General features: G+C 39.7%; 1 protein-coding gene across 1 annotated transcript in view; it reads left to right on the top strand.

Moving 5' to 3' along the window:
- CDH23 (cadherin related 23) overlaps positions 1-22,491 on the top strand; it is a 375,051-nt gene that overhangs the window by 191,244 nt on the left and 161,316 nt on the right. Inside the window, exons 14-20 of the mRNA XM_083364767.1 lie at positions 674-781; positions 9,079-9,268; positions 9,745-9,890; positions 11,748-11,967; positions 13,463-13,615; positions 16,366-16,479; positions 17,753-17,901. Coding sequence (XP_083220893.1) covers positions 674-781; positions 9,079-9,268; positions 9,745-9,890; positions 11,748-11,967; positions 13,463-13,615; positions 16,366-16,479; positions 17,753-17,901 — 1,080 coding nt within the window. The remainder of the gene's footprint in view (positions 1-673; positions 782-9,078; positions 9,269-9,744; positions 9,891-11,747; positions 11,968-13,462; positions 13,616-16,365; positions 16,480-17,752; positions 17,902-22,491) is intronic.

Here is a 22,491-nt window from a genome sequence, read left to right as displayed (position 1 = left end):
CTAGTCTCCTCTTTAAAATCTCCAGTGATGGAGCACCCACTATTTCTGGAGGCAAGCTGTTCCACTGGTTGATTGTCCTCACTGTCAGGAAGTTTCTCCTTAATTCCAGGTGGTTTCTCTTTTTGATCTAGTTGACTGACTATAGGTAGAACTTGACTTATGACCACAACTGAGCCCATAATTTCTGTTGCTAAGTGATATATTTGCTAAGTGAGTTTTGCCCCATTTTACAATCTTCCGTGCCACAATTGTTGGTGAGTCACTGCACTTGTCAAGTTAGTAACACAGCTGTTAAATGAATCTGGCTTCCCCATTGACTTTGCTTGTCAGAAGGCCGCAAAAGGTGATCACATGACCTTGAGATAGTGCAAGCCCTGGAGTTAGGACTTAGAGCAGGGGTCTTCAAACTTGGCCCTTTTATGACTTGTGGACCTCAACTCCCAGAATTCCTCAGTCAGGTACGCTGACTGAGGAATTCTGGGAATTGAAGTCCACAAGTTATAAAAGGACCAAATTTGAAGACCCCTGGCTTAGAGGTTACAGGAGGAGAGTTAATACCTCCTTCACTGTCAACAATGAAGAATAGGTTTGTAAAGGTGCTATAATAGTGCTGGGAGAATCTGTTTGGAATACCTGAAAAAATGTGTGAATATACAACTATGGTTCTTTTCAGGTAAACATCACTTTGCTGGACATCAATGATAATTATCCTGTATGGAAAGATGAGCCATATTTCATCAACCTAGTGGAAATGACCCCTCCCAACTCCGATGTCACAACAGTAGGTATTCAAGTCTACAACACACACTCTCTCGTGCTGCGGCTTTTATTTCTAATACACAAAAATCACAGTTTGAATCCTATTAGATCTCTTTAGCTTTGCCCTTGTTGGTTAAAATATTTAAAGCATAGTTATAAAATATTAAAGGGGGGAGGAATGGAGTACATAACTGAAACGGGATTCCGCAAATATTTTTAACCAGATGATCTAAAAAAATGTAGGCATTTATAAATGCTTGTTTGGACTGCACAAGAAGAAGTCCATTTAGAGGAAGGGTGTTTTCAAAAGAAAATGAGCTAATGGGGAAAAGATAATTAGCACATGTCCCAGCTTTTTCACTTAAGACATGTTTGAACTGATGTCATTTAGGCCCAATACAGAGTCTATAGTGGTCTTTACTTTGGCTTCAAGATTGACTTAGAACAGAGGTCTTCAAACTTGGCCCTTTTATGACTTGTGGACTTCAACTCCCATAATTCCTCAGCCAGCATAAAAGGGCCAAGTTTGAAGACCCCTGACTTAGAATCTCTTTGATATATTCATGAATTCAGTCCTGAGTCCAGTATTTATCCCTTCATATGGTTAAGGTACCACTTCCACCATGAATGTTATCTAGCTAGTTCCGTTGCCCATATGACAAATATTTTATTTTTATTATTTCTGCTGTTGCTTTTGTGGGGCACCATGTTGAGACCTACACACCCATTCAAGGAAGCCTGGGCACCTCCTGCATCTCATTTGCTTCTTGGACATGGATGTCTCATGACGGGAAGGGGGCAATGGGGTGACTACGTTATTAGATTGCAAAAAAGCTTTCAGGATCCATAAAGTATGGGGTAGGGTAGGGAAGGGAAGGGAAGGGAAGGGAAGGGAAGGGAAGGGAAGAGAAGGGAAGAAAAAAAACAGCACTGTAGCTCTCTATATTTGGGGAGGAACAGGCTTCAACTCAACCCGGACAAGACTGAATGGCTGTACATACCGGCATGTCAGGATATTCAGATTATTCCATCTCTTAATATTGGGGGCGGGTTATTACCCCCCGTAGATAAGGCTCGCAATCTGGGTGTCCTCTTAGATTCACAGCTCTCCTTAGAAGATCATATAGGAGCTGTGACTAGAGGGGCCTTCGCCCAGGTTCATCTGGTGCGCCAGCTGCGACCCTATCTGGACCTGGATGCCTTGCGTACAGTCACCCATGCACTTGTGACCTCTCGTCTAGACTACTGCAACGCTCTTTACATGGGGCTGCCCTTGAGAACCACTCGGAAGCTTCAGCTGGTACAGAGTGCAGCTGCACGAGTTCTTTTGAGGGTCTCCCGATACTCCCATATTACACCTCTGCTCCGTGAGCTGCACTGGCTTCCAGTTACCTTCCGAGTGAAATTCACGGTGCTGGTAATGACATACAAAGCCCTACATGGCATGGGTCCGGATTACCTACGGGAGCACCTACTGCCGGCGTCATCGTCCCTCCGTCCTATACATTCCCACAGAGAGGGCCTCCTCAGGGTACCACCGGTCAGAGAATGTCGGCTGGTGACCCCCAGGGGGAGAGCATTCTCGGTGGGTGCTCCAATCCTTTGGAACCGCTTACCAGCTGAACTCCGGATGGCCCCCGACCTTCGGTCCTTCCGGCGTGATCTAAAAACTTATCTATTCGAACAAGCTGGCCTGGCCTGATGGATTTGGGTTTTAAAATTATTTATCTAATGTATTCTTATTTTATTGCCCTTTACACCGCCCTGAGTCCTCTAGGAGTAGGGCGGTATATAAATCAAATAAATAAATAAATATTTGGGAGTGAGGACAAGAGAATGGAGGGAGCTGCCTTTCTTTAATGAGGTCCATACCTGCATACATTTAGAACATTCCATTATAAGAATTTTGCTTAATTTTGCTTAATCTTTCTCCAACAACCCAAAAAGGTTGGCCCTGACTGTTCTTTGTCTGCTCTAGGGACTCCCCCACTCCCACCGCCACCTCAAAAGCCACCTGCCAGCAATAAATTGCCACGCCTGGTTTATTGTTTCTGAATATGATGTAGTAGCTACAGCTGTTCAATGTTTCCTTCTGATAGTTTCCGCAGTTTAATAGCAGCATGTCTGAGCATCAGTGTAGGAGGAGTCCTGCTGGGTTTTAGCAGTCTTAAGTAAATTTTCTAGGAAATAAATCCAATTGCAATGAAAGTAACCCAGCTGGTTAAAATCTCACTCTAGAGCTGCAACTGTACGTTAGGAACGCCTTTGTGCCTTTTCGTTTTATTTGAGCTGTAAAAATTTCAGTGGGGAACAGCAAGGGTTAAATGGAACTTCTCCCGTGACATTTGCTTATCAATTTTAGGAGGCAGGCTTATACGATTGGATGTAAAATAATCCCTGTGGTTTTAAGTAATACCTGGATTTTCTGACATTTAATGCAGTGTTTCTCAAACATAATTTCTTTAAAGACCTGGTTGGCTGGGAAATTCTGGGAGTTGAAGTCCACGCACCTTAAAGTTGCAACAGTTGAGAAACAATAATTTAAAGACAATAATTTTGTCTTGTAAAGTTCTTTGAATTAGCAGTAACTGTCCATGAAGATTATTTATTTATAAAGACAGAAACTGTAAAGCAAATTGCAATAAAAAGAAACTGCAGAGGTCAGTTTTAAAGCCCTTTGTAAAACGTTTATATGAAAGATGTTTCTCGTATTACTTTTTCACAGTGCAGTAATAAACACCCATGTCCAGGAAGTACGGCATCAAAAAAAGCATCATTTGGGATGCCAATGTAACCAAACATAACCCAGTTCATGCTTGCAATTGAATCAAGTTGGCACACTTTTTACAGAGTACACTTGAAAATTGTTCATATTTCCTTAGTGGAAAATTGTTAATGGCGAATCAGATATCCTGAACAGCAGGTTCATTATTTTCGGTGATTACTGTATGTTTGATTGAGGAGCGCTAAAGTTCATCCAATTTTCCCAGTGTCTCCATGAACTGAATCTTGCAGCCAACAGCAATTAAGGCATATAAAAAGTCACAATCCTTGCAATGTTAGTTTATCAGTGTATCCTAAAACATAAGGAGTTGAATTGGCACAGTGGTTAGAATGCAGTATTGCAGGCTGACACTGCTCACTGCCAGGAGTTCGAGCCTGACTAGCTCAAGGTTGACTCAGCCTTCTGTCCTTCCGAGGTCGGTAAAAGAGGACCCAGATTGTTGGGGCCAATAGGCTGACTCTATAAACCCCTTAGAGAGAGCTGTAAAAGCCCTATGAAGCGATATATAAGTCTAAGTGCTATTGCTATTGCTCTAAAGCTAGAATTCCTTCACCTCCAGTTTCTGCTCTAGAAATTCTATGGCAATTCTCTATGGTTCACCTCCAGTTTCTGCTCTAGAAATTCTATGGCTTTTCTCTATGGTTCACCTCCAGTTTCTGCTCTAGAAATTCTATGGCAATTCTCTATGGTTCACCTCCAGTTTCTGCTCTAGAAATTCTATGGCTTTTCTCTATGGTTCACCTCCAGTTTCTGCTCTAGAAATTCTATGGCAATTCTCTATGGTTCACCTCCAGTTTCTGCTCTAGAAATTCTATGGCAATTCTCTATGGTTCACCTCCAGTTTCTGCTCTAGAAATTCTATGGCAATTCTCTATGGTTGGATAAACGTAAATCACAGACATGCATAGTCCTTGAACCTGCCTTTACAGCTCCCAACTTTGCAAGCATTCCTGGCCCTTGTGTGTGCAAATCCATGTGTTAGGGTTCTGTTGTGGTTGTTTTGTAAGTTTTAAAAAATGGCCAGTTTCAACTTTTTCAACCTAGTTTGCGACCTCCTTCAAGGACCTCTTTGAAAGGCATTGATTTAAAGCCCTTCAAATCCCATTGGCAAAATAAAAGAGAGGGAGAAGGGAGAATTATTCTCCATCACACTAGGAGAAAAATGATGGGCGTGAAACAGAAAATAAATGAGGGGAAAGTGAAGAGAATCCACAAAATCGTCAAACAAGAAGACCCTGCTTAAAAAAAAAGAGTACCCCATAATGAAACATCAATCTTCTGGGGAGGTGTGGAAATAGCAAAGGAATCCAGTCCAAGTTCACTCATTGTAAATTAACTCTCAGTTACCTCAAATGGCCTTTGAGGTTTTCTTCTTTCCACATCTAGGAATAATCTTTGCTTTTTGAAAACCCCATCGGCCTTAATTCTACTATAACTTCTTGAAAAACAGAAGTTGCAACTTGAAGCATACATTCAGCACATACAGTAGTGTATGTCATGATTGCATGTCCTTAAAACAACACGTTAGAAGTCCAGATCACATTTAAAGTTCCAGCTCTTGTTTCCAGACTGATTTCTTTTCAGTCTATTCATATCACTTGCTGTTTCTTTGCATTTCTTTGTGTTCTTCAGCTTTAATAAGCATAGCAGTAGCAATAGCACTTAGATTTGTATACCGCTTCACAGTGCTTTACAGCAGAGGTCCCCAACCTTTTGGGCACCAGTTACATGGAGAGAGGTTTTTCCGCGGAGCAGATGGGGCGTGGTTTTGTGCGCTGCCTGCATCCTGTGGATGGGGCTTTCCTTATTTGTGCAGACCGGTTGCTGGTATGCCGCGGCCTGGTACTGGTCCACAGACTGGGGGTTGAGGACCCCTGATTTAGACCACAACCAACTACTGGATAAGGTAGAAAAATGTGGGTTAGACCAGAGGTCCCCAACCTTTTGGGCACCAGGGACCGGTTACATGGAGAGAGGTTTTTCCGCAGACCGGACGGGGGGGATGGTTTTGTGTGCTGCTTGCATCTCGCGGATGGGGCTTTGCTTGTTTGTGCAGCCCGATTGCTGGCATGCCGTGGCCCGGTACCGGTCCATGGACCGGGGTTAGGGACCCCTGCTTTACAGCCTCCTCTGAGCGGTTTACAGAGTCAGCACTTTTGACCCCAACAATCTGAGTCCTCATTTTACCGACCTCAGAAGGATGGAAAGCTGAGTCAACCTTGAGCCTGATAGTCATTTGTGTGTGTATGTATGTATGTATATGTGTGTATATGTGTGTATGTGTGTGTTTGTGTGTGTGTGTGTGTGTGTATGTGTGAAACATTTGTTAAGTGAGTTTTGCTGAATTTTACGACCTTTCTTGCCACAACTGTTAAGTGAATCACTGCAGTTGTTAAGTGAATCTGGCTTCCCTTGTTGCCTTTGCTTGTCAGAAGGTTGCAAAAGGAGATCACATGACCCCGGGACACCACAACCGTCATAAATACATGCATTTGCCAAGCATCTGAATTTTGATCATGTGACCATGAGGATGTCGCAACGGCCATAAGTGTGGAAAAATGGCCATTAGTCACTTTTTTCAATGCCATTGTAACTTTGAATGGTCAGTAATCAAACTGTTGTAAGTCAAGGACTACCTGTAATACAAGTAGCTCTCTTCCTGTCTTGTCCCACAATTCCCCAGTGAGGTAAACTTGGGTTCCCAAACTGTGAGTCTGGATTCCCCCAGAGGGAACTCATTTTTTTTAAAAAAGAAATTGATCAGACCGACATTGTCAAGGCTTTCTATAGCCTTCTTACTCCCCAGAACACATTTGCAGAACTACAAAGTAATAATAATAATAAAGTTGGAATGGAACCTTGGAGGTCATCTAGTCCAAAGTTTGGGAACCCCTATGATATATAAAGATTTTTCATTCTTAATTCTTACAAGAAATGTATTCATTTGTTATTCACCCCCATTCTCTAATGAAAGCATTTTTTTTATTTATTTACAAGGAAATGAGCAAATTAATTTATCATCAGGAAGCTGCAACCCTGTAAACTTTAAAAGACACTGTAAAGTAAAAATCATAAAAAGTAGGCCTTGCTGATGTGAATTATATAAGAAATCAGTGGAATCTAAATCAGGAGCAATCAGTCAAATCTAAATCAGGGACAGGTTTTTAAAAAAAAATCATTAAAAAAAACCTTTTCGGACATGTGAGGAATCCTGAGGTTCAAACAACTGGTGGAAGATGTAGCCATGGCAGTTGGTAGAAGTGCTTGGATATGCCTGCCTCAGGAAGCTCATGAGCAGACCGCCACAATGGGTCTGCTCTTAAAAATAATGATTGGGCAATATTGGAAGAAGGAAGAACTGCCGACTATAGAAGAACGGACTTTAAAAGTTTCCAACCTGGCGGAAATGGCAAAGATTTCAGCCTACTTGAAAGACCATTCGCAACAGAGATATATTGTGGAGTGGAAAAAATGGATTGATTATATCCAGAATAAATATGGGACTAAAAAGTTTCACCTAGCATTTGAATAAGTATTGATGTGATATTTATATTGCTTGTAGTTATTTTATAAGAGTTAAAGTGCGATAGATTTAATAGTTTATTGTTGTTTGCATAAGATTAATTATGATTGTTTGTATTTTTATACCTTGTATTTAGCTCTGGGAAGTCGGGGAGGGGGAAGGGAAGGGGGGGTTGGGGAGGGTTGGGGAGAGGGGAGGGGGTTGGGAGGGGTTTTGTTTTGTTATAAAAAATGTATTGTAAAACTTTTCAATAAAAAATAATGATTGATTGATTTATTCATTCATTCATTCATTTTTACATTAGTGAACTAACCAGTATTAGTTTTAAAACTCTGCCTTCCTACACTGTTGTTAAAAAAAAAAGATTGGCATGTCTTTAATACAAACACGTGTGTAAAGGAAAACACTATGTAGACCTCCATCAAAAAATGGCTTGTTTGTTCATTTTAAGAGACTTGTGTAGCCACTATCGTCAGTGCTGGGATTCAAATATGTGAACAACTGGTTCTTTGTGTGGATGCCGCTTCCAGAAGTCCATTCTGGGTCTGGACAACAAAAAATTAGCTACCAGTTCTACCAAACTGGTGCGAACCAGCTGAATCCCACCACTGACTGTAGTGTAACAATAACCCTGGACAGTGCACAAAATATTTAAAAAAACAACAAAAAAACCCCAAACGATAAAATAAAAATCAATTAAAAACTTTAAAGGCTCGTATCACCCTGGGGTTGCATATATCTGCACACCATCTTGTTGGGCTGAAGCCTGAGTCTATAATGGGTCGAATGAATCCACCCTGAGATCATTTGTTTGGGACTTACACCTCCCATTATGAATTTAATTTAGTGAACCGATTGTCCAGGATGATACCATAGTTAAAAATAAACATTGATAGAAAAAATGCACTCATTTATTTCAAAGAGAGACTTAATTTTCATTCTTGAGAAGTTTACCATTCCTTGTAAGAAGCAGCTGTATTTCAGAGCTTTAAGTGAGTCTGTGCCACACTCCCTAATTTAAACTGTTCCTGAAGATCTGCACAAATATATAATATCAGATCTGTCATGCATGTATAAATTCCAACAGTGGACCTGCTGTGAATGTATTTGCACTAGAAAGCAGTTCAGGAATTCTTTGCTTGATGGGTAAGCTTGTTTAGTCCTCACTGCTAGTGCAAATTGATGAATATTTAAATACACTGCAATATATAACTGAAGGATGCTCTTTAATATTTTTTTATTTTTATTTATTTTAATTCCATTTATATCCCGCCCTTCTCCGAAGACTCAGGGCGGCTTACAAGCTTAGCAGTAGCCTTCATATCCCAAATAGCAGTTTCTTGTCAGATGAGCTGATACTAAAATGCTGTGATTTTTATTCTTGGTAGAATTTTCTCTTCTCCCAATTTTTAGTATTGCTGCCTTTAAAATCATAAAAGAAGTATTTTAATATTTCTTGATCACATGAGGGTTCTTGTGGATAAGACATTCATTCTGCATTTGCTTCACTCCAATCACTGACTATTAGGAAAAGCTTAGGTGCCCTCATCTTTCCTTTATAATTATTCCATCTTTCTTCAATACATCTTACATCATTTTCTCACTATTGAAAAACATTAAGGAATGTTTTTGGACTGGCAGTGAATTAGTCGTACATCTCAAACACCCAAGGGTCTTGAACTCTTTAAATTTGTCAAGTTTCAGAAGGAACGTGATGAGGTAGAAGAAAAGTTCATTTTTCTTCTATAATTATAGAGTTTCCTACATTGCATAGATTGGGTAGCCACTAGATCAGGGGTCTTCAAACTTGGCCCTTTTATGACTTGTGGACTTCAACTCCCAGAATTCCTCAGCCAGGCAGATTTGAGTTTTACAGCTTCAACGAGATTACAAGTGATGCTTGTATCCTAAGCATTTCAATTTCATAATTGAAACAAATGCTCAAAAATGAAAAAAGGTTGTTTAAAATTTCTTCATATACCAATAAAGCACACCTTTCTGATTTCTGTAGGTGGTAGCTTTTGATCCAGACCTGGCAGAAAATGGTTCCCTTGTCTACAGCATCAGACCACCAAATAAGTTTTACAGCCTTAATAGCACCACAGGGAAGATTCGCACAACAGGGGTTGTGTTGGACCGAGAAAATCCAAACCCCCAAGAAGCTGAGCTCATGAGGAAGATTGTGGTCTCTGTCACTGATCGTACGTTTAAGTTATATTAGCTGCTTCGTTATGGTTTTTGCTAGGATTTACTTTGACGTATCTATTGTATATTGTTGATAAAATTTGGCTTTTCTCTCACATATTACAGGGTTTTGAAATGGGTATTTCTTTAAAAGTGCTACTTTTTAAATTCTGCTTTTGTGGTCTAGTGTAATTGAATTTTTTGACATTTCCCAAGACTACCTAATCCTTGAAGATTTCCACTTCATTTTAAGATGGTTCACTATGACAGTGTCCTAGAACAGGGGTCTTCCAACTTGGCCCATTTATGACCTGTGGACTTCAACTCCCAGAATTCCTCAGCCAGCAAGCTGGCCGAGGAATTCTGGGAGTTGAAGTCCACAAGTCATAAAAGGGCCAAGTTGGAAGACCCCTGTCCTAAAAAGTCTCTTTAACAGGTTTCAATGGAAAAGGTGCTGGTGGGATTGATTCTGTGACTTTTCTGACCCCTGCAGGTGGGAGGCCACCATTACGGGCCACAAGCAGTGCCACTGTGTTTGTAAACTTACTGGACCTTAATGACAATGATCCCACCTTCCAGAACTTGCCTTTTATCACCGAGATTCCTGAGGGTCTTCCAGCAGGGTCATCTGTCTTCCAAGTGAGTCTTTAAGTATATGCTAACTAAAAGACTGAGGAGCATAGTTTGATTTATGTTAAAGTCGGATTAGTGATAGGGCATTTTCTTCTCAGCAGTTTGATTACAAGGTAGTCCTCAACTTACAACCACAACTGGGATCAGAATTTCCATTGCTAAGCAAGGTGGTTGTTAAGTGTGTCGTGTCTGATTTTACAACCTTTTTGCCATGGTCATTAAGTGAATCCAGCTTCCCCCCACTGATTTTGCTTCCCGGAAGCTAGCTGGGAAGGTCACAAATGGCAATCACATGATCTTGGGACACTGCAACCTTCCTATTTCCATGCTGGTTGCCAAGGGCCTGGATTTTTATCATGTGACTGCAGGGACGCTACAGTCATAAGTCACCTTTTCCAGTTGTAACTTCAAGCGGTCATTAAACAAATAGTTGCAAGTCGAGGATTAAATGATCAGATGCTATTTCTTTTGATATTATCTTTCCATTTTGTAGGGTAAGATCAGGAAGAAGTTAGGAGAGTTAAAGATAATGATGAAGCAGCAGCTGGATAGCACAGTTTTTCTCAACGTCAACAAATTTAAGGTGTGTGGACTGCAACTCCCAGAATTCCCCGTCAGCATGCTGGGAGTTTACGTTCACACACTTTAAAATTGCTAAGATTGAGAAATACTAGGATAGTGGGCTAAACCCTCATTCATCCACACGAGTTAGTCCACCCTCCAGAGGGAGTATAGATTAAGAAATTTGTTCTCAACTTTATTCAGGAAAATCTGATTAAATGTCAGGAATCAACACTGCTAGCATTTTGTGTTTGTTTTGTCATTTCCTTGCTTTGGATAATATCCTCTTTCCTATCATAGCTGAATTGTGTCTTTTATTATCATCTAACTTATGCTTAAATTTATTTCCTATATTTAAAAGTAAGCAAGAGATTTAAATGTCAGTAATAATTTATAAAAGCCCCTCGGGTTGCTTCCCAACCTGCTATTTGAACACCATTGCATTAAGCTTTGTAATGCAAAATTCAGCTATGGTAGGAGTGGGTGGGAAAAAATAAAAATAATTTAATAGTATCACTATTACACTTAATGCAAGTAAATATACTGTGAATTAGCCTGACAAATTAAAAATAGTAGTCAGTTTTATATCTAGTGATAGATAAGGTTCACCCTTGTTTGCCAAGATTACATTAAACATAAAAGTGATACCTTAGTACTTAACTGCTTCAAAACTCATCAAATTTGGTACTAGATCAGGGGGTGTCAAACTCGCAACGTCACGTGACATGTCGCAATGTATCGTGACTTTTTTGCTATTGCCGGCAGTGGGGGTGGGCGGGGTTTCTCTATGATGCATCCGGCCTGTGGGCCAGCAGTTTCACCCCTGTGCTAGACTCTTTTTGATGCAAAAATGTTGTTGTACACACAACAAAATGTGTTGTACTGATTGTTTGGTACTTGATGTGCTGTGACAGGAAGAAGGGGACAGCCATTGAGAATGGTCAGGAAGTTGGCCATGCCAGGAAGGTTGCTGACATAGGAAAAGGGACAGATAGAAAGTTCTTCCCAGCTTAAACAAAGGGGTTACATGTTTGGTAATCATCATTTTTAGTACTTGTCTCACCTCCCAGAAACAATTAATGATGAACATAGAACTACCACTGTTTGAAAAAGCCGGCTTCCATGATGCTCCATTAAAAAAAAAAATCAATGCTGGTGTAGTGGCTCCATAAAAGAAAATGTTGAGAACTGCTACCAGTGTCTCAAGAAAATAAATTGCTAACACTAGACTTTTTTTAAAAAAAAAAGTCGTTTTCTTTTCAGCAGAATATCTTCCTCAAAGTCTTGTGCTTTGTGTCCTAGGTGGTGGCCATAGATCTTGACAAGGACTTGAATGGCCAAGTGACATATCGCATGCAGGTGGGCATGCCCAGGATGGACTTTGTCATCAACAGCAAGACTGGTCTTATCAACTCCACCACTATTCTAGACAGGGAAAGAATTGCTGAATACTACTTGAGGGTAGTAGCAAGCGATGCAGGGGAACCATCCAAAAGTTCTACTAGCACCCTCACAGTCAGAGGTGATTGATGGACTGAAGCACTCTGAAGGCTGGCTCAGTATCATGACTATATCATATTTTAAATATGCATGAGTGAGTGGGGAGGGTGGTTCTCCAAAGCTTGCACAGGGATTTCTTTCTTGTTCTAATAACTCTAAATCATTTTCAGTGCATTAGCTGAGTCAGTAGAGCATCATTTGTGGGTTAGTGCCTTCTCAGTTGGCTCAAATACAGCCAGACTTGGAGAAACAAAATGTGCCATGTGTCCTGAGTTAGCCTGGATATGAATAATAAAATCATACAAATCAGTGTTTCACAAACTTGGCAACTTTAAGATATGTAGACTTTATGCTGGTCGGGGAATTCTGGGAGCTGAAGTCCACAAATCTTAAAAATTGCTTAGTTTGAGAAACACCAGTATAAATTATGGCAGGAAGTTACTTCAGACTGTTCCAGAAAGGAAGAATTTCTTTGCATTTATGGGTTAAATTTCTATCTTTATTTTTTGCAACTCTGGGTGGTATTCATAATGTTTCCTCCTTCTGTTTTCCACAGGATAATCACCTTGAGTTATGGGTTGGGCTGAGAGAGAGTAACTGGCCCAAACTTACCCAGCCAACTTCTATGCTTAAGGATGGCCTAGGTCAGGGGTCGGCAACCTCGGCTCTTTTATGACTCGTGGACTTCAACTCCCAGAATTCCTGAGCCAGCTATGATGGCTCAGGAATTCTGGGAGTTGAAGTCCACGAGTCATAAAAGAGCCGAGGTTGCCGACCCCTGGCCTAGGTCTTCCATTTACTAGTCCAGCATCAAAACCATTACACCAAACTGTCTCCACCATCTGGAATAATATATCATATTATAATCGTATATAGTACATCATTTTCTATCTGAGTTAATATTACTAGTATAAATATGTTTATTATGTTTTCCTATTTTATCACTTTATTTTTCAACTTACTTCTCATTTCCCTAGCTCGCTCTCTCACTCCAGAAATTCTAGTGCAGCCAAACAGTTCAATGGCCTAAAACAGGGGTCCTCAAAAATGGCCACTTTTAAGACTTGTGGACTTTAACTCCCAGAATTCCCTAGCCAGCATGGCTAGCTGGGGAATTCTGGGAGTTGAAGTCCACAAGTCTTAAAAGTGGCCCTGTTTGAGGATCCCTGGCCTAAAAGACTGCAATCTCTGTTAGTTCATTCCCTCCCTTTCCCCTTTCAGCTCTGCAGCTGAGCGTTTTTCAAACCTAGCAACTTTAAGACATGTGCTACCTGGGGAATTTAGGGAGCTATAAGTCCACACATCTGTTCTTCCTTTAATTTAGCTTGCTTTTATATAATGTTGTAGCCACTTTCCTGGTCTTTGACCATAAAAAAATAATAAAGACATACAGTACCTACCTAATAAAAGTAATTTGGCAGTAACTGCTGTATAGCTGGTTGTAGGTTCTTTAAGGAAGACAAGAGAGTACTTCTATAGCGCCCCGGAATGAAATTTGATCAAATTCTCTCTTATAGTTTTAGATGTGAATGATGAAAACCCCACCTTCTTCCCAGCTGTCTACAATGTGTCGCTTCTGGAAAATATACCACGCGACTTCAAAGTGGTCCGTCTGAATTGTACTGACACGGATATGGGCCTCAATGCTGAACTTAGTTATTTCATCACAGGTATGAGCTTCCACACCTTCGGGCTAAGAAGCCACCCGCTTCACAGGTGACACATAACAGAAGCCACTTAGTTCTGTCTTTATTGCTGTTTTTATTTCAGATTGATATCTCGCCATATCCCGAAGGTTTGAGGGGTGGTGCTGACAAGTTATTCAGTCTTTTTAAGAATGTTTGAACTGATGTCTTGTAGGGTCAATACAGAGTCTGTAGTGGTCTTTACTTTGGTTTCAAGATTGACTTAGAATCTCTTGGATATATTCATGAATCCATATCTCGCCGTATCCCAGAGTTTTGGGAAATGGTGCCGACAAGTTATTCAGTCGTTTTAAAAATGTTTAATGGGTATACAATACAGAGATCCAAGAGGAAAAAGAAAGAATGTATGAAGAGAAACATGTACAAAGTTATACAGTCCTGTTAGTAGGCCATACGAAGGGACCTGATTGCAGGGACACTTCCCCCCCCCGATGTGTGCCTTAATTTATTTCCGAGAGAACCATCATCTGATTCTTTTCTTGCAAAGTGGAGCTTCTGCCAATCCATCTCTTTGCTCATAACTTGACAGGGGAGGCAACATCTTCCATGGACAATAGTCTGTTCTCTTACCCGCCAGAATCGTGAGAGCATCGGTGCAAAGCATTAGGGGAAGTAAATCTCTCTCAGCAAGTGGAGGCTTTCATCCTGCCATTTTCAAGGCTAATTTGCATGGAGATTTGCATATATTTTCCTATAATGTTTTGCAAATGATAGCAGAACTGTTTTGGGTTGTTTGCTCCTGAGAATTATCTATGCCTCATCAGACTGAAAGAGTCATCAGCTGCCTTATGTCTGCTGAATGTGAATGTGACAGTTTGAAGAAGGCATTGTGGCTGAATTCATTTGCAGTTGTTTGTTGAGGTGTAGCCAGGTATGTTAAATTCAGATGTAGACGCCGAAAAGATCTAAAGTTCCATTATAAACATGCATTCTTACAGCAGATCGTGTTTGATTTTAGACCTGGTTTTTTTTTAGATTTACATGATTCCAGTCGCAGAATATATGAAATGGTTTTGTTTGGCCATGATACTTTGTGCCTATTTGAAAATATGTTTTTAAATAGATAGATAGATAGATAGATAGATAGATAGATAGATAGATAGATAGATAGATAGATAGATAGATAAAACCTTTTGGATAGTGAAATAATAAAGGAGACTTATCCTCTCTCTTGTGTACAATTTCATTTTGTGCATATATTTTAATTTTTAATTTTATAACTTCATTTAGGCCATTCAGGATAATAATCAGGTGTTATAGGATCTGAGCTATTAAGTGAAAGCCCATTCTTCAAAGATCTCGTCTATTCTACACATTGCATAACGTACATTAAAAAGATTACTTGTTTCACATTTAATGATATATTCTGAAATAAATGTTAAGCCCCAGTGTTTTAGTGGAAGAGATTTAAAAATGTAGTGCTGGTTTGCCCAGATTTGATCCACCAAACAAAGTATTGTGTGGTATGCTATTATCTATTGCCACCTGCAATGTTTATTGGTCATCCAGGCTTGCTCCCACCATTTCTGAACAGCAGAAAAAATAGCAAAAGTTACTAAACCTTTGAAAAACTGGCTGGTGCTTGACACCAAAGAAGCATTTGGACATGGCTGATTGGTGATCAGAAGTTGGCTTCTATGATCTCTCCTTTGTTGAAACCAGTGAGACATAAAAGTACATGCTTTTAATTGGATAAATGTTCTTTAGCTGGTTCTCACTGTAAGGTGGACTATCTGTGCTTGCATCGTTTGTGGGATTTACAGTAGATCTCTGAAATTATAAATGCATTATTTTCAAAGTCTTGAAATGTTGTCTGCCTTTGCCCTCTGCTGCCCAGACCCCCAAATGACACCTAAGATTTTTGTTCTTCACTTATTATATAAATTATATAAATTCAGGGATCAAGAGGGTTAACTTGGATGAAAAAGAAAAAAGGCATGAGATGGAGCATCTGCAATTCCCAGATTTGGTCTATAGCTTTTCCAGGAAGGTTTCAGAAATTCCTCCTGTGGATTGGAATTAATATCCGTACTCGTGGATTAAATAGGCCAATAGTTTGATTTCAATAGAATGTAATTTCCATGACAATTCCTGACCCGTGACAATTTAAATTGTCTTAATACAATAAATCTGCAGTTTCACTTTTGTCTAACTAAAACAATTCATTTTGAGATGCATTATTTAAAATGAGATTCCTCCTTAATTTAGGCTATAGAAGTTAGCGTACAGGCTGAATTTTCTTTCTGTATCATGTACCTATTAGTATTAGCTTGAAAATGGTTTGGGAGTTCATTTTTCTTCCACATAATTCACCATTAAATGACTTTGTATTTCTTAGGCAAATGTTTCATAATTTTATTCACTAGGGTAGATACTGCAAAATGCTTCAGACCAATTTCTTGTTGCAAAGGACAGGCTGTAGGGCAGAAAGACAGAAGGCTGAAGTGCTGACAGTTTGAAAACTGAAGCCAACTCACTTAAAGTTGGTTGAGGGCAGAAATCCTGAGCATTTTTCCTGTCCCATTTATATAAGGTGACAGTGTCAGTCCTACAGTTGTAAGCACATACATGGAGAAACCATGTTGGCACGTTAATATCTCAATTTCTTAGCTGCACAGTTAATAATTCCAAATAAAATGCACATAGATGTATGCTTATGTAGATAAAAATCATGCCATTCTTTTCTTCTTTCTATTATTATTTTTTCTTTGCAGGTGGGAACCAGGATGGAAAATTCAGCGTTGGCTTTAGGGATGGTATAGTTAGAACAGTTGTCAACCTGGACAGAGAAAGCATGCAATTCTACAGCCTTATCCTTGAAGCCATTGGTAAGCATGTCTGTTCTTCATCCTTCTCTTAAGAACTCAAATTTCAGCTTTTGGGGCAAGGAATTTGTCTAAAAAGGGCCTAATTTGAAAATTGGTAGTATAGTTTTCTGAACTTTTCAGAAAGAGAAAATTGGCTTTTACTGATCTTCAGACTATCCTGGATGAGTCATGAATTTTTATCTATTATTCTGGAAAAGAACCTCTTTGTGGGTTTCTACGAGGCGTAGTTTCTGTTTCAAGAACTTGTTGAGGAAAATACTCTTCAGCATATTGTGGGCTGAAATATAAGTGAACTACCAGCCACACGCCATGTTTGAACGTAGATTAGTTAGGGGGAAACACAGTCATAGGAATTAAGTATTTATTTTAATCTCTATGATATTTCCCACGTAACACATATTTATGAAATATTTTATGCCATTCAGAATGCAGTATTTGTTGCAGGGGAAAATTCATTCAACAATTCAACAGAATTTACCATTCTGAGGACCACTCTGTGTGTGTGTGTGTGCGCGCGTGCATGCAATATATATAATGCACAAAATATAAATCTCTCCTATCAAGCAAGATACAAAAACATAGCCAAAATCACAGTAAAACAGAGATCTTGCTTTCTAAAAATCAGAAGCAGTTGAAAAAAAGGCTAAGAAGTTGACAGATGCAAGCATTAGTTTATAAGAACTCAAAGAAGTAGTTATTGCACTGTAGAGTATCAATCCTGGTCCAAAGATGTCTCTCAGATTAAGAAGAATTAGAAGTAATTAAGCAACAGTACTTCAAATACAATGTAATACAAGTTATTTTTGATGGAGGTAAAAAAAAAGCTGACAATGTTTGCTAGATGCTACCTTCACCCTGCATTATCCTTGTTCTCTTTTCCTGGTACTATTGCTCATTGATATTCCAGCCAGACTTAACAAGCTTTGCCGAATTTTATACACCAGCATCTCCCAACCTTGGCAACTGTTAAGATGTGATGCTGAAATCCTCACATCATAAAGTTGCCAAGACTGAGAAACTCTGTTGCAGACATAAACATTTGGTCCAATCCTAAGTAAATACCTACCTAGAAAAGCTAATTGGACTCTGGGAGCCTGACAACTCTTAGAAAGTAATGGCTCAGAAATTATTTTAAATGAAGATGGTGGACAGAAGCCTTTTCACCCTTATTTTCTTTAGAATGTCCTATGATTGGCCATTACGCAATCAGTGGAAGTGACAGAGCTTTTCTTCTGAATGTTAGGAGATGACCCAGAGTGTTTTGTTCTCGCAGATAATGGCCCCACGGGGAATAGGAGGACTGGCACTGCAACTGTTCATATCACGGTGCTGGATGTTAATGACAACCGACCCATCTTTCTCCAGAGCAGTTATGAAGCTACCGTGCCAGAAGACATTCCTGATTACAGCAGCGTTGTACAGGTATGCGGCTAAACTTTTCAATAAGATTCAGGGCGTAAAGAGGGGGATGGGAGGGAGGAGAAGCAACAGCATGGTCCCGCCGCAGTCGAGCTGTTAGCTATAATCATATCGAAGAGCTCAAATCACCAAGATGGTGTTAATGTTAGCCAAGGCCTCCGTTATCAGAGTTCCGCTGTTGCATGAACTCCATTGCAATTAGCAATCACTCATTTCCTCTGTCATTGGAAACTCTTAAAAGGCATTAGCAGCCAGGAGATCTAGAATTAAATTTAGTAATGCCAGAGAGAAAAAGAAGTTCAATCCAATAGCTGGGACCCAGGCCTTGAAGCTAACAGTGTTACAGTGTCAGAAGGCCTAAATTGCAGAAACACCAAACACATTAATTATTTCCCATTGATTCAAAAATTAATATATCTCTGAAACAGGTCATGGGCTACCTTGAATCGAGCAGTGTCTCAAAGTTGGGTTTTGAGTGTAAATTAGTTCTCGTAAACAGATCTGCTTTCAGGAAGATATTGGCTGTCTGGATTTATCTCTGACTATGCATACAAAGTAGCTTTAAGGGGGGGAAATGGGAAAGACAAATTTCAGACTCTCATTTTTTCCCCCTTTTTGTTTCTCTCTTTGAAATGAACCTTTAACAGAATGAATGCATGTATTCACAGAGTTTCTATGGTGTTTTTCTCTTGAAACCAAACATTTCTCCTGTAAGAGGTACTGTTTCAAGCACGCTTTGAGTTGACATTTTTTCTCTGAATTCCATTTTCTAATCAGAGAAAAAAATAATGAAATTGCCCCACTGTGTTCCTGCCACATAAAAATTTTGGGATAACAGGGATTAAAGCCTGGAATATTTGGGATAATATACCGAAGAGTTTAGTTGTCTGGAACAAATGCTGCATCAAAACATTGGGCTACGTATGGTGCTAAAACTGCTACAGAACACATAGAAGCTTGTATGATGAAGTTTAAGGTTGTTGGTTTTTTTTAATATAAAAAGAACATTTGAGATACCGCATTGCTGATTCTCTGGAATTTCTATGATCTCTCAGGTGTTTGTTTCCATACCCAAATAAAACTTGCAAGATGGCTATTTCAGAATATTGATCAATTTCTTTTGTTTTCAAAATTAAGGTTTTCAAATTATTATCTGGTTTAAGAATGACATCAGTGCTTCAAAACTGGTTTTGTGTACATGGTGCCATTTCAATATATGCCAGTTTCTGATGGGGAATAATGGAGTTGGGAACTAAATTGAACCAAGTAGCCAAATCTTCTGAAAGATTACAGGAAGGGTTTGTTTGTTGTTTGTTTGTTTATCAAATTTATTTTCCAAGCAATTCACAGTTCAGGTGACTCTCTTCCAGAAGAAAGAGTGGCTATAGGGCAGACATGTCAAACACAAGGCCCGGGGGCCAGATCTGGCCCGCGAAGTGGTTGCATGTGGCCCGTGAAGCCATCCTGGAAACAGTGAGGGAACGGCCCCCACTGCCTTGGCCCTGGCCCAGAGACCCTCCTTCTGCCAGAGACCCTCAGATCTGTCCCACTCCTGCCCGGGCCCCCATAGGCACCCTTGATGCGAACGATGTAGAGCTGGCCACGCCCACCTAGTAGGCCATATGCACTGTAGCCACGCCCACCCAGTAGGCCATGCCTACCCTTACCACACCCACCCGGCCCCCTGAGGGCAACCGCAATGCTGATGCGGCCCTCAATGAAATTGAGTTTGACACCCCTGCTATAGGGGATCTTCCATGAAACTCTGTAATAAATTGGAAATTTTGCTTTTCTGGCAAAAAAGGAAAGGAAGGTCAAAAGCATGAATGTGAACAAAACCCATTCTCACAAGTCAAATTCCAGAAGCAGACAATTGAATAACCTTTTTAGTTCAAAATCAATTTTACAACTGAGCCAAGGGAGGCCTTAAGCTTGAGTTTTTGCCATCCGTGTCATGAATCCTTTTAAGTGACTGGCAATATAAACTACTAATATTCTGGACTTGGCTTTCTTCTTAGGTTCATGTGAGGAATTGCCACTTATTCATGCATACATTACTATGCACAAGCATTATATAGAATTATAGCACATACTATTATTACATATTAGAGGCCCAAAGATCACATTTAGGTCAGATTTAAAGGCAATTCTTACATCACAACCTTTATGATAGCAATAGCACTTAGCAATAGCACTTATATACCACCTCAGAGTACTTTGCGACACTCTCTGAGAGGTTTACAATATCAGCATATTGCCGCCAATCATCCGGGTCCTAATTTTACTGACTTCAGGAGGATGGATGTCTGAGTCAACCTTGAGTCCCGTCAGGATCGAACTCCTGGCAATGGACAGAGTTAGCCTGCAATATTGCATTTTAACCCCTGTGCATCACAATGTAAGAACTGACTTCAAATCTGAGCTCAAAGTGGTCGTTGGGCCTCTTTAGCATATTCCATTGTCAACTTTGGCAAATTTCAGATATATGTCTAGGGAATTCTGGGAACTGAAGTCCACACATCACAAAGTTGTCAAGGCTGAGAAACACTGGTATATTATATCCTAGATATGAATAGTCATCTTTGCAGAGTTAGCGCGGCTTAGTTCCAATTGGTAAGTTGTAGGGGGCAATTTCTGATGGAACTTGTCCAATAATTTTTCCCCCATAGCTGTATTGGGAGCAGAGGTGGGGACAACTCATCTTGTACTGATTCTCCCATTAATTTTGAGTCATTACTACAGCATGCATGGATACGTGTGTGTGTGTTTGTGTGTGTGTGTGTGTGTTTGTTTGTTTGTGTGTACCCCCAGCAACAATTTATTTTGGTCATAGACAGGCATAGAGTACAAATAATCAAACATACATCCATTTCAATAATTTCAGTAATTCTTCATTGAATTTGAAAATCCCATCACTACCACCATTCCCATTATCATATCCTTTTAAGAAAATTTTTCTCTTTGGGCTCAAACTTTACAATGTGGAGTATGGACATGGTCCAATCCTAGAAGATTGTTATTCAGAACACCAACTTAAAATATGAAAAACATTTTTGGAAACTACAAAACAGTTCACACCTACCGGATATTTTTATTGATTTATCCACTTGTGCCATCGTGTTACAAATACTCTGCGCAATAATTATATCAGCTCAGAAGCATGAGAACTTCTGTCTAAATGCATTTTGCAAATGTATTTGTGAAAATCTTTGCTGCTTGTTTGTTTAAGCAATTTCCTCAAATGGATATTAGAGTACGTTATTATTACACAAGGTTTTATGGCATGGTGTCTTGGTGGTATTGTGTTATTATATTGTGCACAGATAAGATGGAAGCACAATCAAACCATTTGGCACACACCTGTTTAGAAGAAAGGCAGTTAATAGAGTGTGTCTCAGCGTGCCAAATCATTATGTAATTATACTGGAAGGACTTAAGGTTTTGCCTCCCACTAAGAATAAAACACACCCGTATACTGTATATGTGAGCTAATAATGCAGTATATAGCTAAAATAAATCTTAACATTTAACATTCCACAACTTCTTTTGATTTGAATAAATGATCTTATGACTTATGACTGGATGGAGAACACTTTGCATTCCAAATGTCTGCACAACTAGTCTTCTGGAAGCATATTGGTCACAGATGGGACCAAGGATGGGGCTCAGGTCAATAAGAATTCAAAATAAGACTCTGTAGATGGATCCTTTACATATTCAGCGGTTATGAGATCTGCTGCCTCATCACAATAAAACAGTAATACATACACACACACACACAATTGCAAGTCTTAGAAAGCAAGTTCTAAAGGGAAATGGTTAGGTGCTGCAACTTTTGTAGCCTTATCACTTTCATTTTGGTAAGATTATATTCAATTTCTCAGTAACCTGATATTAATACAATCACACCCTTCTCTTTTATCCTCACCCCTACCCCAAAATGCATTTACTGTATGTACCTATGAATATTTTTGCATGTGTGCATGCATTCATAGACTCATTCATTTATTCAGTCAGTCAATCAGTCAATTTCTACAGCCACCCATCTCAGACAAGTGACTCTGAGTAGCGAATAGTCATAAAATCAATTACTAAAACCATGTACAAACACCATACTACAAGTAAATATATATAAAACCTGAGAAAATCATAATTGTGGATGTTAATGTAACAGTTCCCTTAATAATAATACACAGAGACATTTCACGTAACATGCAGTAAGGCTTTCACTTTAGCACACGTCCTTAGTAGCAGGCCTCCCTCAAAAACAAGTGCCTTCTTTGCCATGAAAGGGATGAATTTCAGGTGGGGCAAGGATAATAATTTGTCCATAACTACAACAGCGAATTCCATTAGCTGAGCTTTGAGATCAGAATAAGGTTCAATTAATAATAAAGTACCACATGATTACAGATAGCTCTGTTCTAACCAATAACATGTGCTGATGTGGCTTAGATCCCTAGGAAGCTGTAATACAGAGGTCCCCTAACCTTTTGGGCACCAGGCACCAGTTCTGTGGAAAGAGGTTTTTCTGTGGACCGGAGTGGGCGTGGTTTCATGTACTGTCTGCATCCCGTGGATGGGGCTTTGCTT

The sequence above is a fragment of the Vipera ursinii genome (genome assembly GCF_947247035.1).
Source record: "Vipera ursinii genome assembly, chromosome: 5".
NCBI classification, from domain to species: domain Eukaryota; kingdom Metazoa; phylum Chordata; class Lepidosauria; order Squamata; family Viperidae; genus Vipera; species Vipera ursinii.
This window is presented reverse-complemented; position numbering and strand designations above follow the sequence as displayed.